This window comes from Brachyhypopomus gauderio, unplaced genomic scaffold, assembly GCF_052324685.1.
Source record: "Brachyhypopomus gauderio isolate BG-103 unplaced genomic scaffold, BGAUD_0.2 sc105, whole genome shotgun sequence".
Taxonomy (NCBI): Eukaryota; Metazoa; Chordata; class Actinopteri; order Gymnotiformes; family Hypopomidae; genus Brachyhypopomus; species Brachyhypopomus gauderio.
Window position 1 is genome coordinate 570,508 of NW_027506926.1, and position 15,788 is coordinate 586,295.

The 15,788-nt window shown below is 41.2% G+C and overlaps 2 protein-coding genes across 2 annotated transcripts in view; both read left to right on the top strand.

Moving 5' to 3' along the window:
- LOC143497285 (uncharacterized) overlaps positions 1-15,788 on the top strand; it is a 377,240-nt gene that overhangs the window by 182,407 nt on the left and 179,045 nt on the right. The gene's annotated exons all lie outside the window — the stretch shown is intronic.
- On the top strand, positions 435-4,001 carry LOC143497301 (uncharacterized). Its single transcript, XM_076993206.1, has 4 exons — positions 435-527; positions 919-968; positions 1,922-2,030; positions 3,368-4,001. The coding sequence occupies exons 1-4, from the start codon at positions 435-437 to the stop codon at positions 3,512-3,514; spliced, it is 399 nt and encodes a 132-aa protein (XP_076849321.1). The 3' UTR covers positions 3,515-4,001.

The window sequence follows — 15,788 nt, forward strand, 5'->3', positions numbered from 1 at the left end:
GGATAGACATGAGAACACATTGACCTTGACCACCAGTAGTTTATCATTAAGTCCAATGGGTTGTTTGTTTAGAATGAGAAATTCCCAAAAGTAAAGTGGTGGTAGTGCTGTCGCTTTGTAGGAAGTAAATCCACTTGGTCCAGAGGAACCCGAGGATAAAGTGGGCCAGGTTGGGGCACCTAAACCTAAACGCCTTTACTATGCAAAGGATGACAATTCTCACCAAAACAACAAGGTGAGGACACAGACACTTAATATTTCTTATGACCCAGCAGCATGATTTGGAAGTGTTAAGTAAGAAATGCCTTTCAAATAATGTCAAGTCATTTTGATTCTTGGTTCTGATCAGCTGGATTCTAATATTTGTGTGTGTGTGTGTGTGTGTGTGTGTGTGTGTGTGTGTGTGTGGGGGGGGGGGGGGGGGGATTACTAGGATGCATGTTGTGGATGCATCTGCTTATGAACTCCAGCGCCTTGAGAACATCACACAGAAGGAAGCCTTCTTGTCTTCTTTGAACATATGGCAAGTACGTGGACATGTTAACTGAAACTATAACCAATACAAGCCTGATTAGCAGTTATCCATTTCACACCGTCTCCCTCTCATACTTTGTCTTCATCTAATCTCCTCTCAGTCTCTTTTTCTCTCCATCCTGCTCTTTTCACTGTTGTCCCCTACTGTCTTCTCTGTATCTTTCTTTCTCTCATACTCACTCCTCTCCCACCAGTGTAACTTCACACAATTTTGCATGGGAATTTAAAAAGGTGACAAATTTGGTCGTAATGGGTTATTCTCAATTTTGTTCCTTCTACAATGTAATTTACAAATATGTCATTCCTGTCTTTCTTGTAGTATGTTTAGCATTGCTGTTCATGGAGAGAAACAATGGGATAATTAGTGTTTTTCTCTGTGAAAAGGCAGCTGAGGATCTGAGGCAGTCAGAAAAGCCAAAGCCAGATGTCAAGAGGTAAGTCATAAAGCAGTGTAGTTGGAAGCATGAATTATTTTTGCTCTTGGGGCTGAATATTGACTAGAAGGGGGTGTTTCCAACAGTCGAGGAGTAAAGGGAGAGACATGGGAAGGTTAGGGAAAGGTTGGTTCTTTCTCTTCTTTATCGTCCTCCCTCCAACCTTCCTCTCACTCCTACTGTCCTCTCTTAGGCCAATACAAGACAGCTCACTTCTTTACGGGTGCTGAAAAGTTGAATCATTTCAGCTTTTCAATGCTGCTCAGCACCTCCCTTGTTTATTACGTCACAAGGTAAAGTTTTGTGACCAATTTGCAAAAACTGGACAAAACACAATGTGAGTCAGCTTTAGACATAACGGGTATGATGCACACACTCTACCACTTCCTGACTGGAAGACTGCATCTTTATTTCCTCTACCATACTACTATTTTAATTGATTTATCAGGTGCCCAGGCTCAACTCAAACATGTGAGAACAACACTACTCCTTCATATGATAATTGTCAGATTATTTATTGTCACCTTGGCAGAAAAGTGCAAAATATTCAAGAGTAGTACTGCACACCTGATTAATCACTTAAACTTATAGTATACGCAGGAAATGAAGGTCTTCCTGTCAGGATGTAGTGGAGCCTGTGCATCAAGTCTATTATTCCAGTGATGAGAGTAAGAAGGAGAATAAACCTTACCCCTACAAGAGCTTAGGAGAGAGAAGAGGTGAGTAGAGAAGGAAGACTGTAGAAGAGAGGGAGAGGTGGTTGGAGAGGTTTGCCTCCTTTTCTTCAATCCGTTTTCCCTGCACCAATGAACAGTTTCTTATTTGGCTCTTACAGCAGCTACTAGCTACGTATTTACATCACTGATCTGAATAAAATCAGTGGGAGGGTTCCTGGTTCTGTATTGTTAGATGTATTTTTAGTTGGTGTGTAGTTAACTGCATTTCTTTAGCAGGTCAAAGGCTTCATTAGGAAAAGAGCAGGCTCTGCAGTCTCCCCAGAAATCCCTCTGTCTTAAAGAAGCACAAAGCCTTACCCCCAGTGGTGGATCAACCCTTAAACACGTGAGAACAAGTCTACTGTAAAGAATATTTGTCAGAGTTTTTAATTGTTGTTGTCATCTTGATTGAAAAGTCCACAATTTGAGAGAAGACTGTATATAATCTCATGTTAACAAAAACACACAATGCATCCTTATGACTTTTTCTTTTTTCCAGGCTTTTAGGAGGTGATCAAAGGTCTTAAGGTCATTGTTACCTTGAACATGCATCCATCTCATTCTCATGAACGCATATATGCAGTGCTTTAAAGCAGTGGCGTGCACACATAGACATCAGGTGGTGCTAAAGCACCAGCAACTCTGCCCTTTATCAACGAAAGTGCCCTTTTGAAACTTTGGTTTTCATTTTACTGAGGTCGGTTTGAAATGATCTTTTGAAAACCTGAGCGATTAAAAACAATGCCCTGAAATGAGCCACCACCTCGCACACACCCGACCTCTCTCTTCCTTTAACACCAGATGCGCTGCAGCAGCAGTTCAGTTCAGCGAGGTGAAGGAAGCGTCTTCAGCACAGCACACACGGTCACAGATAGACTTCTCCCGTCCCCACCAGCCAAGTCACATACACATCAAGTCAAATCGTACCGTTTGCCCTCTAAGACCAACGTGAAACCATTTTGTTGTGCAGTAAAATGTCTCATACAGCACCAAACTACTAAGCATTTTTAGCTGACTGGTCGTGAGGACGACCACATACAAATAATTAAGGTAGAGTTTGCAGATCTATGTGTTAAGCTGAACATTTCCTGTTGTATAGGTTTTGTTAGACAACATAAATTAACACATTCATTTGTGAAAGAAGAAACTGGAAGTTCCCCATTACCTGTGAAAAATGCCCATCTGCATTCATGTAATGACAACACTCAGTAGCCTATAACTCCTTCTTGTTCTTTTTGGTCTTTTTACTGTCTTAATTGTAGGCCTATATTGATTTACTAATTGCAAAATATATGCAACAAGGCCTGCAGACAGTGGAGGGTAAACAGAAGTTAACTGAAGGACTTAAAAATTACTGTATATAGTTAATATTGGATATGAATTTTATAAGTTGGCTGCGTGACTTTTCTCCGTTGAAAACTCACGTTTAGAGAATGTTACAAATAAAATGTCAAATTTCATTCAACATGTGCTTGTAATTTTTTTTATAATTAGGTGTACCACGTGCGCTAAACAGTGCCCTTCAACCCCCCCGAGTACTTGCCCCCCAAAATGTCTGTGCACACCACTGCTTTAAAGAAATATCTTCAAATTAACATTCAGTTGGCCTAAGGATGAGCTGCTTATATTGTGGTGGTCCAGGTTAGGGTCACACAGCTCATCATCCTGTTCTTTCTGTTCCAGGACATTGAATCCAGAGAGGCTGAGGCAGATGTTGCCGAGCAGAGGGTCATGGTCCTGATGGTAATGGACGCTTTGCTGATGTTGGTGTTGTGCTGGAAGGTGTGGAAGTTCTCCATAACCTGCAGAGTGTCAGCCATACATGTGTGATGCTTTATGGGCTCATCTACACACTCAACTTGAGTTATCCAAAAAGCATGCGTACATTCGAGGTGTACCAGAAAATCCTGATGGACCTGGACTCAACCAAGCTTTCACCAAAAGTACAGGCACTGAAAATCTAATTGCTCCTGTAATTTGACTGGCAGTAATGCACTTAAACAACCCCTACCTGATTTGTCTTTTTTCCTCAGTCAGAGAGGATCTTGTGTTTAAATGATCCCTTAGTTATTGAAGGGTATATCGGGGAAATACCTGTTTTGTTTTCTTTTAGTGTTGAAGCATTTAACGGGAGTGTTGTGAGAGTGTAGGTGGGTTCATGGATGGCCGGTTTCTGAAGTGTGTTAGCTGGCAGTGTTGTAATGGCTCAGCTCAAACTGTATTTGTCATTGTTTCTGAATTCTGTATGATCTGGTTGTCTTTAAAAGATATTTAATCTACAGAAAAGATCCTGAAGATGTTGTAATTTCATGTATTTAATGTTTAATGTGGAGTTCTAATGCTAATAAAGCTTTTGAATCAACAAGATGGTCTGATTGTTCTTATGCATCATTAAGATTGTACTAAATGGAAAGACAGAATGTGATTGGAGATCACAGAGATGAAAAAAACAAAACTGAGTCTCAGACATGAAGAATTTAAGGCATTTTCCCCACTGTTTCCAAATGTTTATCTGAAGTGACAAACCCAGATGTGTATCATTACTATGTTGCTGAAATAGTGTGTTTACACCAGAGAGGCAGTGAAAGCTTACTGCAATTTAGATGCTTATAATTACTTTCTCAGTGGAAAAGTTGATGCAGAGGGCATCAGAATTGTATATGGTGAAGTTGGAGCAACCTGCCAAACACGTCACTATTTCTAAAACATACTGCACATGTTTCTTAGTAAGGAGTAGGGGGTTGTTTTGTTAAACTCTATATTTAATTATATATTTTCAATGGTTTGAACATTTATTCAGCTTATTAGAAACAAACGTCGATTAAAAAAGACTTCAGAATCGCCTTTATTGTCATTATAATTTACATTACAATGAAATTTGATTCTCATCCAAGGTGTTTGCCAGTACAGTAAATACACACACAACATAAAACATAAATCTATAAGTTGAGGTAGTGCCACATATACATGGTTCGTAGATTGCTTGCGTGATATTTTGAATATTGCACAAGCTATATTACAATGTATGTTACAAGTATTGCACATATTACAAATATTGCACATATTGCACGTGGGAATTATTTACATGGGTCATGGACGTAGTTTTGGGGGGGGACGGGGGGGACATTAAAACCAAATATTTAAGTAGCGACGAAGTCATGTCCCCCCCACTTTTTAACGGTTAAAAAAACAATATCCAAATAGCGACAAATCTAGCACTAGGATCATGCAGCTCCGAGCTCCCCCCCCCCCCCCCCCCCCCCCGCTCAACAATTTTTGTTCACAGCGCTCAACAATTTTCATTCAACCCCCCCCCCCCCCCGCTCAACAGTTCGCCACCCCAGGTTGTGTTCCCCCCACTTATGAAATCAAAACTACGTCCATGACATGGGTTATATTTCACATGGCTTGGGGATTTACATTTTTGCAGTTATTTACATGTATTTAGTGCAGTGATGGCTCTAGGGTAAAAGCTCTCATTAGGGGTGCTTGAGCAACCCTAAAAGGGTCCAGACCAGAGGTGGAAAGAGTACTGAAAAATTGTAATTGAGTAAAAGTATCATTACTTTGCCTAAAATCTACTCAGAGTAAAAGTAAAATTACCCATCTCAAAATTTACTCGAGTAAAAGTACAAAATTACTTCATTTAAAATGTAATTTGAGTAAAAGTTACTTAGTTACTTTCAGTTATTTAATGCATGGATGAATCATGAACCAAATTCAGCACAAGTTGTTTTAATCGATTTCAAAGTGTATTTAAGTGCACATCCACACTTGCAAAAAGATCAGCTGGGCTCAGGGACATACTTCCTCACAGCACAAGGACAGTCACAACCTGTACCATAAAGTGCAAACAATTTTCAGTCCTATTATCCAACGGACAACACTATGATAAGAATAAAGAAATTTAAATTACAAATTATTCAAAAACCAAAATGCACACAAAATTAAGTGCCCACAAGACGCCACAAATCAAACTAAAATGCAACAGGATTCCACTACTCACAATAAAATGCCCACAGGATCCCACAATTTAAAAGTAAGTGCTCACAGGATCCAACTATTCAAAATACAGTGCCCACAGGATTCCACTTTTCACAATAAAATGTACACAGGATCCCACAGAACCTGATAGATAGAAGATTTAAAGATAGAACAATCTCATCCTTTTGGAAAAAAAGAGCACCAGATTACAACCTGATTATGAGACAATGGAAAGGACGTGCGCAAGGCAAGGCCATGCAATTGGCATTCAGTTCTGGGACTCTGGGAAGTTTAAATTTCTGCCCGCATTTAACTTTTCACCATCAATATTTTTTTACTCAGTAATGTGAGGGCGTTCAAATGTACTGAAGTAAAACTACTTGGGTCAAAATGTACTCAAGTAAAAGTAAAAATTACATGTTTCAAAAACTACTCAGAAAATTACAAATTACTCATAAAAAGTACTTGATTACAGTAATGTGAGTAAATGTAATTAGTTACTTTCCACCCCTGGTCCAGACATGCCTATGTTGTGTGCCTTTTTGGAACAGGCTTGCTGGAAATGTCAAATGCTTTTATTTAAATGCTTTAAATTTGTTGTTTACCTAGAAGCCACCCATCACGCACTCTGCTAGCTTGTAATCTTATCCCAACCATGCTGTTTGTAAGGATGTACGAATCATTGGGTTGATCCAGGCCAACGTGCCACTACATTAGTAAGGCACATTTTTGCATCACAGATTATTTGCACATTTATGGAATTAAAGAGCTTTTTATTCACATAAGCAAATTCCTCCTCAGATGGTGCCTTTATAAATGTGCAGTCGATCGCTCCGATTACATTAGTGAAACCGGCTATCGCTGCAAATTGCGCTTTAATGTTTGCCTGGTCAACCGCTTCATATGGGAACTTTATATACCTAGCTGACATGCAGATGATCCCATCCAAAACAGCTGGCATGGTCCGGCTCAGAGATGACTGGGATATCCCCGGCCGGGCTGGCAGTTCTCTTTGAAACGAGCCAGTCGCCAGGAAGCCGAGCGTTGTCAGACCTGTAAAGGAACTGGCAATGCGCGACTCCTCGCGTTTCTCTCTACAAAACTGGACCCAACTCAGCACAAGAGGACAGTTCTTGGAAATATGAAACGGCTTATAAGCCAGCCATCATCATGGACCAAAAAAAATCATAATGATTACGGAAAACTCTCTCGGCGAATTCGGCCATTATCAATATCTTCCAGTAATGCTAACGCTGCCATCTCCCAAAAACTCCAGCACAACATTTAATGCATGTTTATATTGCCCAAATATACCGTGAAAATGTGATGACAACGGAATAAAGGAGATTGGACTGCCCTCTCTCCTCAGAGTCCTTGTTCTAGACGAGATTCTCACGCTTTTACTTATTTAATAAAACTCTCTTTTAACCACGTCTGAGTCCTCATCTATTTTCAGGAAATTTCCACGACACACACATTTACACATTTAAAAAAAAAAAAAAGTTATATACCGTTAAATTCAGCTCTCAACTTCTTTCACTTTATTTTTTAAGTAAAAAAATTAAAAAGTATTTAATTTTATTCATGAAAAATTGCTTTCTTGATCACCCCTTTACAAAAAAACAACATAACTTGTTGGTCACGGCCTGTGGTGGCCTCCGTCATTTTGATTTGTGAAAGGTGGCGACCCTACGGGCACATAACAGTGTGGGAATGGTTATTAAGGGAATGGGAAAGGTTTATGTAGCGTAAAACTGTGGGGTGGGTTTATAAAGCCTTAATATAGTGTATGAATACTTAAATAAATGTACCGTTTCTACTTAGCGGGTTTTCAGTTATCGGCCAGGGTGTTTGTGGAACGTCTCTCACGCGCTAAACGGTGGATTACGTAGTGAGTCCGCGTGAGTATTGCCCAGTGACCTTGAGGTGGTTGCCGGGGTAACACATTGGTTACTGTAAACAGAATGGACGCTAGAGGTGTGGCCTGATTTAGCGAGATAAGTTCGCTAGTTAGGTGAATCATATATGCGCTATAACGTATCTAACAATATCATTCACTCAAAAACAAACAAGGTCACCAATATTCATATGTACACATGTATATCTGTGTTAACTACACATTTTGATAGTAACTTGTCAATTTAGCTGTCGTTAAATTAGGTAACTAGTAGTTTCTTAGCGATCAGGATATCCAGCTTCATTACTGGAAAACTCACCAATCAAGCCGCACGATTTATTTTGTCATTTTTTCGCACTGACATTTTCGTGCCCTAAGAAATATTTGAAATGTATCGTTAGTTGTTTTTACGGTGTAGCAATTGTTTGTAGTGAAAGTGTATGTTGTGTCTAGTGCATAAGTGTACTTGATGTTGAATTGGAGCAGACTAAATGCTGCGTAGGAAGTGACGTGTTTTACGTGTGCCTGTTGTGTGCGCGGGAGACTTCCTTCACGATGCCTTGAGACGAGTTAGTAAAAGTTCCCCGTGTTTCTGCATATGTGTTCGTTCTGTCATTCTTCTACACTACAAACATAACAAAATTGGCGACGAGGATACGTCGATGCCTACGTGCTTTGAACGATGTCTGCTGGAAACGTTCCTTTCCCGAGTTTTTTTCTTCCATGTCCAGGTGAGCCTACTGTGCCGTTTAAGACATGGCTGCGGATTTTTGAGAATTATTTGCTTGTTATCGGCGCAGATGGAGATGACTGGCCTGTTGCGAGACTACGAGCGGTCTTATTACATTGCCTTGGTACGGAGGGACAGAGAATATTCTACTCGCTCCCAGACACAGGTACTACATATGATGCAGCTGTGAATGCGCTTAAGACTTACTTTAATCCGAAAGTTAACGTGGTCGCTGAACGCCATGCCTTTCGTAGACGAGTTCAGGAGCCACATGAGACAATTTTACAATACGTTGCAGCCCTTCGCGATCTGGTGACTTCTTGTGATTTTGGCGAGCGTGCAGACGAAATGATTCGCGACCAGCTCGTGGAAAACGTGCGCAGCCCTCGTACACGTGAAAGGCTCCTACTGGAGACAGATCTAATGCTGGAAAAAGCTTTGACTTTAGCTACACAAATCGAGTCTGCTGCGGACCAAGCTAAAGCAATTACTCAGACACCTGCAGCGCCAGTACAGGCTGTGCATCAGGCGTCTAAGCGTAACGTCAGAGTGAACCGAGGCCATGCGGCGAGTAACCGTACTTCTTTCCAGCCTGGTAAGAAGAAAACATGCTATCGTTGTGGATCAGATACACATTTAGCCAATGCGACAAATTGCCCTGCAACCACAGCGATTTGCAGACAATGTAAAAAGACTGGGCACTTTTATAAAGTGTGTCGCTCTACTCAGACCCGCACACGTGAAGTACGTGAAGTCGGATTACCAGAAGCTACAATCCTATACACTGAGCATGCAGCACATACAGCCAATCCAATAACATGCACTGTAAAAATTTCTGCCGACTCTCAAACCTGTATGGTGAATCTGGTTGTCGACACAGGGTCTTCTGTCTCAATTCTACCACGCAACATATATTTACAGCATTTCAGTCACATTTCGCTGATACAGCCCAAAATCAGACTTGTGACATATTCTAAAAACCACATTCCAGTTTGCGGCTGCTTGTCTGCTAGCGTGTCACTTAATGGCCATACAGCTCAGACAACTTTTTTTATTGTGAAAGACGGAACACCGCTATTGGGAAGAGACTTAATGGAAGGGCTAAAAATGCGCATTGCAGACAACAAAGTCTTACTTCCGGACTGTTCTGCTTCTTCTAATGCACCTGTGCTTGAGTGTACTGCCGACAAACCTACTTTTGGCTGTGCAAAGAACTTTATCCATCGTGTAAAAATTGATAACACCATCACACCAGTACGACAAAAGCTACGTCGCCTGCCATTCTCTGTATGCAATGCAGTTTCAGAGGAATTGAACAACCTGCTTAAAGCTGGCATAATTGAGCGCATTGATGCTTCGCCATGGGTATCGCCGATTGTTGTCACTCAAAAAAGATCTGGACAGATTCGTATGTGTGTCGACTTACGTGAGCCAAACAAAGCGGTTATCGTGGATGCCTTTCCATTACCCCATATGGACGAACTTCTGTCAACCTTAAAGGGCGCCACTGTTTTTTCTTCAATCGATTTAGCCAGTGCCTACTACCAAGTGCCGTTGCATGAAGATAGTCGTGACCTTACCGCGTTCATCACCCATGATGGATTATTCCGATTCTGCCGTGTACCATACGGACTTGCTTCAGCACCTGCTGCGTTTCAGAAAATGATGAGCATCATCCTGTCTGATGTGCCTGGGGTACAGAACTACTTGGATGACATTATAGTCCATGGTCGTGACATGTCCGCTCATGATGAAGCACTGGGAGTCGTCTTGCAACGACTTGAAAATGCTGGCTTGCTGCTCAATAAAGAAAAATGCAAATTTCGACAGCCCAAAATGCCTTTCCTAGGACATACTGTTTCACCTGAGGGACTGCTTCCTGATATGGACCGGATACAGGCTGTTGTAAATGCCCCTGCACCCACTGATGCCTCTACCTTGCGTTCCTTTCTAGGACTTCTTTCTTGGTACTCAAAGTTTCTGCCAAACCATTCTACACTGGTGGAGCCTATGCGTCAGTGCTTGAAACAACCTGACAGTGACTTTCAGTGGACTGAGGACGCTCAAGCCAGTTTTGACCTAGTGAAAAATATGTTGGTGTCTAGCCATGCTCTAGCATTGTTTGACCCTACCTTACACACCATTGTCTCAACAGATGCTTCTGACTACGGTTTGGGAGGTGTTCTGTCGCAAATAGGCACAGACAAGGTTGAAAGGACTGTGGCATTTGCATCTCGAACGCTTTCTGATGCTGAGCGGAAATATTCTACGGTGGAAAAAGAAGCTCTTGCTTGTGTATGGGCAGTTGAAAGATGGCGTACTTACTTATGGGGCCGACATTTTACTCTGCGGACGGATCACCAGGCACTAACAACATTGTTAACTACTAAAGGTGTTGGACGTGCTGGTTTACGTGTTGCAAGATGGTCTGCCCGTCTCATGCCATACAATTACGATGTCATTTACCGCCCAGGTGTGGGAAAACGCTCCGGCAGATTGCATGTCACGCTTACCATTACCTACAGCTTCTGCTCATGACTCACCACCTGCACAGTTGGATGATGCTGAGGAAGAATTTTTTGCTCTTCTCTCTACTGCTCACACAACATTGTCTGTTACTGACTTTGATCTTGCTTGTACAACATGTCCTGAATTTGCGAACCTTCGTGATCAGATCAGGCGTGGGTGGCCTCCTTCGCCCAAAGGTTTAAGGGCTGAACTTCTTCCATATTACAAACTTCGCTTAGAACTATGTATTAAGGACAATTTCATTTTTCGTGGATCCCGTTTAGTTGTACCAACTACTCTCCGACCTACTCTGGTATCCATTGCACATGAGTCTCATCAGGGAGTTGTGAGAACAAAACAAAGGCTGCGTGACCTTTACTGGTGGCCGAAAATGGATGCACAAGTTCTCAGTGCAATACATTCTTGTCATTGGTGTCAGACAAATGACAAAACTGCTAAGCTACATCCAGCTCCGCTACAACCAGTGCCACTACCGGATGGACCCTGGCAAAAGGTTGCCGTGGATATCGTAGGGCCTTTTGATACAGCTGCTTCAGAATGCAGATTTGCGATCACACTGTGTGATTATTTCACTAAATGGCCTGAAGTTGCATTTGCTCCTAACGTTACTACAGGGACGGTGATTACATTCCTGTCTTCTGTGTTTAGTCGGCATGGGAATCCACTAAGCATTGTAACGGATAATGGAGTTCAATTCACTTCATCAGCCTTTGCTGCCTTCCTAGAGGAAAGACAGATCTGTCATAACCGTTCTTCTCTCTACTACCCTGCTGCCAATGGCGCCATAGAAAGGTTCAACAGAGTGCTTAAACAGACGATTCAGCTTGCAATTCAACAACACCAACCATGGAAATCAGCAGTTACTGACTTCTTGCATGTCTATCGAGCTACTCCACATGCCACTACTGGTACTTCGCCTTTTGAATTGCTCTGTGGACGAAAAATGCGAACGAGGTTGTCTCTGCTGCCGCCTGATTCTTCAGTGCGGACAAGGGTGGACATACGTCCTCATGTTCAACACAAACAGGATAAAATGAAGGCATACACGGATGCCAAACGGGGCGCCCGTTCTCCTTCATTTCAAAGAGGGGACAAAGTGCGTGTGAGAAACCCACTACATGTACCTAAAGGACATAGAAGGTTTAGTGACCCTCTAACCATACATGAGCAGGTTGGAGAAGGTACATATATGCTGAGCAATGGAAAAATCTGGAATGCATCTCACCTCACTGCTTTCCCAGAAATGAACGCTATGGACAGTACCACAGAGGTTGAAACAATGCCACCTGACTCTGGAGACATATCCAGACCAAAACGAGACATTCGGAAGCCAAGCTGGCTAAAAGACTACATAACTTGACTTAATGTAGCACATGTTACTACTGTGTTCTCTACCAAATGCTGTTATTCAACATGTGGCACTTAATGTTCATTTAATGTGCTGAAGTTTCTTCTGTTGTGCCTATTGTGATTATTACAGTATAGGTAATTGCATTGAATGCATAATCATTATATGCCTGTTCCATGTAATGCATAGAATTCTTCTAAGAAAGGGAAAATGTTGTGTCTAGTGCATAAGTGTACTTGATGTTGAATTGGAGCAGACTAAATGCTGCGTAGGAAGTGACGTGTTTTACGTGTGCCTGTTGTGTGCGCGGGAGACTTCCTTCACGATGCCTTGAGACGAGTTAGTAAAAGTTCCCCGTGTTTCTGCATATGTGTTTGTTCTGTCATTCTTCTACACTACAAACATAACAGTGTATTTTATCGTTTCTTTTCAGACTGCAAAGTTATCTAGTTAGCTATGGCTGCAGTTGTGGCACACAGTCCCACTTCATATTTGGCGTTGGTACAAATAATCTGATGATCAAACAGTCATATTCCCGTGTGGAAACAACTGCGTCCACTACAATATTGACCAGAGATGGCACAAGTTCATTCCTGGTAAGACTGTTTAAACACGTATATTTACCTAAATCCGATGTGAATTCAATTACAATTGAATTAGAAGTTTATTTCAGTTATATGACATAAACAAAAAGAATAAATATATAAACAGAAAAACAACAACAGTTTGCCGTTAATAAACATGTCAGCAAAATAAATTTAAACCGATAAGATATAGACTGAAGCTTTAACTTATTTTGCCTACCCTTTTATATTATCTCACATTCTATATGCCAAAGCAAAGTCAAGAACTAAATAAAACAAACAAAAAACTACATATATAATCACTGTTCAGGTTTATAGGAGTTCATTACCTTACTCTAGTAATGTATGCCAGTCCGCCCCTGCCCTAAGCTCATATTTATTGTCTCTAATTTCAAATAGCCTCTGAATACAGTTAGGCAGTGAATTGTTTTGTACCCTATACATTATCTGTGCAATGTGTAAGTCGACTAAATCATTAAATTTCAGAGCATGTACTTTAAGAAACAGTTTGTTTGTTGAATCATAAAATTCTGCTTGGTTGATAATTCGTATTGCTTTTTTCTGTAATTTGATGTGTGTTAGTTTTATATGTGTTTCCCCATACCTAAACACAATAGGTCATGTATGGAATTATGAAAGAACAGTAGAGTATAAATAGTGAATTTTGATTTGAAATATGTTTGGTTTTATGCAGTATTGCAATAGTTCTGGACATTTTAGTTTTTACATTATTTATGTGTGGTTTCCAGCATAACTTATGAGGCTTCTCGCCATTTGGTATGACCTAATTTGTTACAAGCCACATCTGGACAGGAGGTAAGCAAATCGTTGGAGGCAGGTAGGTAGTTATGTAGATAGATAGATAGATAGATAGATAGATAGATAGATAGATAGATAGATAGATAGATAGATAGATAGATAGATAGATAGATAGATAGATAGATAGATAGATAGATAGATAGATAGATAGATAGATAGATAGATAGATAGATAGATAGATAGATATGTGTGTTTGTGTGACATCAGAAAGCATGTGCTGAAGTGACAGATCTGGATCTTTATAAGGGCCTAACTGCATAGATTACTGCCAATATCTAACTACCTGCTTGTTGGAAACATCATATGATACATGGATGAGGTCTCCTACCAGGACACGGAGAACCTCATGCCAACACGCCTTGTTTGGCTAAAGCCTGAGGCTTCTCACCATTTGGTATGACCTAATTTGTTACAAGCCACATCTGGACAGGAGGTAAGCAAATAGATGGAGGCAGGTAGGTAGTTATGTTGGTAGATACATAGATATGTGTGTTTGTGTTTGTGTTTGTGTGACATCAGAAAGCATGTGCTGAAGTGACAGATCTGGATCTTTATAAGGGCCTAACTGCATAGATTACTGCCATTATCTAACTACCTGCTTGTTGGAAACATCATGTGATACATGGATGAGGTCTCCTACCAGGACACGGAGAACCTCATGCCAACACGCCTTGTTTGGCTAAAGCCTGAGTCTTCTCACCATTTGGTATGACCTCATTCGTTACAAGCCACATCTGGACAGGAGGTAAGCAAATAGATGGAGGCAGGTAGGTAGTTATGTTGTTAGATAGATAGATAGATATGTGTGTTTGTGTTTGTGTTTGTGTGACATCAGAAAGCATGTGCTGAAGTGACAGATCTGGATCTTTATAAGGGCCTAACTGCATAGATTACTGCCAATATCTAAACACCTGCTTGTTGGAAACATCATATGATACATGGATGAGGTCTCCTACCAGGACACGGAGAACCTCATGCCAGCACGCCTTGTTTGGCTAAAGCCTGAGGCTTCTCACCATTTGGTATGACCTAATTTGTTACAAGCCACATCTGGACAGGAGGTAAGCAAATAGATGGAGGCAGGTAGGTATTTATGTTGTTAGATAGATAGATATGTGTATTTGTGTTTGTGTTTGTGTTTGTGTGACATCAGAAAGCATGTGCTGAAGTGACAGATCTGGATCTTTATAAGGGCCTAACTGCATAGATTACTGCCATTATCTAACTACCTGCTTGTTGGAAACATCATACGATACATGGATAAGGTCTCCTTCCAGGACACGGAGAACCTCATGCCAGCACGCCTTGTTTGGCTAAAGCCTTAGGCTCCTTACCATTTGGTATGACCTCATTTGTTAGAAGCCACATCTGGACAGGAGGTAAGCAAATAGATGGAGGCAGGTAGGTAGTTATGTTGGTAGATACATAGATATGTGTGTTTGTGTTTGTGTTTGTGTGACATCAGAAAGCATGTGCTGAAGTGACAGATCTGGATCTTTATAAGGGCCTAACTGCATAGATTACTGCCATTATCTAACTACCTGCTTGTTGGAAACATCATGTGATACATGGATGAGGTCTCCTACCAGGACACGGAGAACCTCATGCCAACACGCCTTGTTTGGCTAAAGCCTGAGTCTTCTCACCATTTAGTATGACCTCATTCGTTACAAGCCACATCTGGACAGGAGGTAAGCAAATAGATGGAGGCAGGTAGGTAGTTATGTTGGTAGATACATAGATATGTGTGTTTGTGTTTGTGTTTGTGTGACATCAGAAAGCATGTGCTGAAGTGACAGATCTGGATCTTTATAAGGGCCTAACTGCATAGATTACTGCCATTATCTAACTACCTGCTTGGTGGAAACATCATACGATACATGGATGAGGTCTCCTACCAGGACACAGAGAACCTCATGCCAACACGCCTTGTTTGGCTAAAGCCTGAGGCTTCTCACCATTTGGTATGACCTCATTCGTTACAAGCCACATCTGGACAGGAGGTAAGCAAATAGATGGAGGCAGGTAGGTAGTTATTTTGTTAGATAGATAGATAGATATGTGTATTTGTGTTTGTGTTTGTGTTTGTGTGACATCAGAAAGCATGTGCTGAAGTGACAGATCTGGATCTTTATAAGGGCCTAACTGCATAGATTACTGCCATTATCTAACTACCTGCTTGTTGGAAACATCATACGATACATGGATAAGGT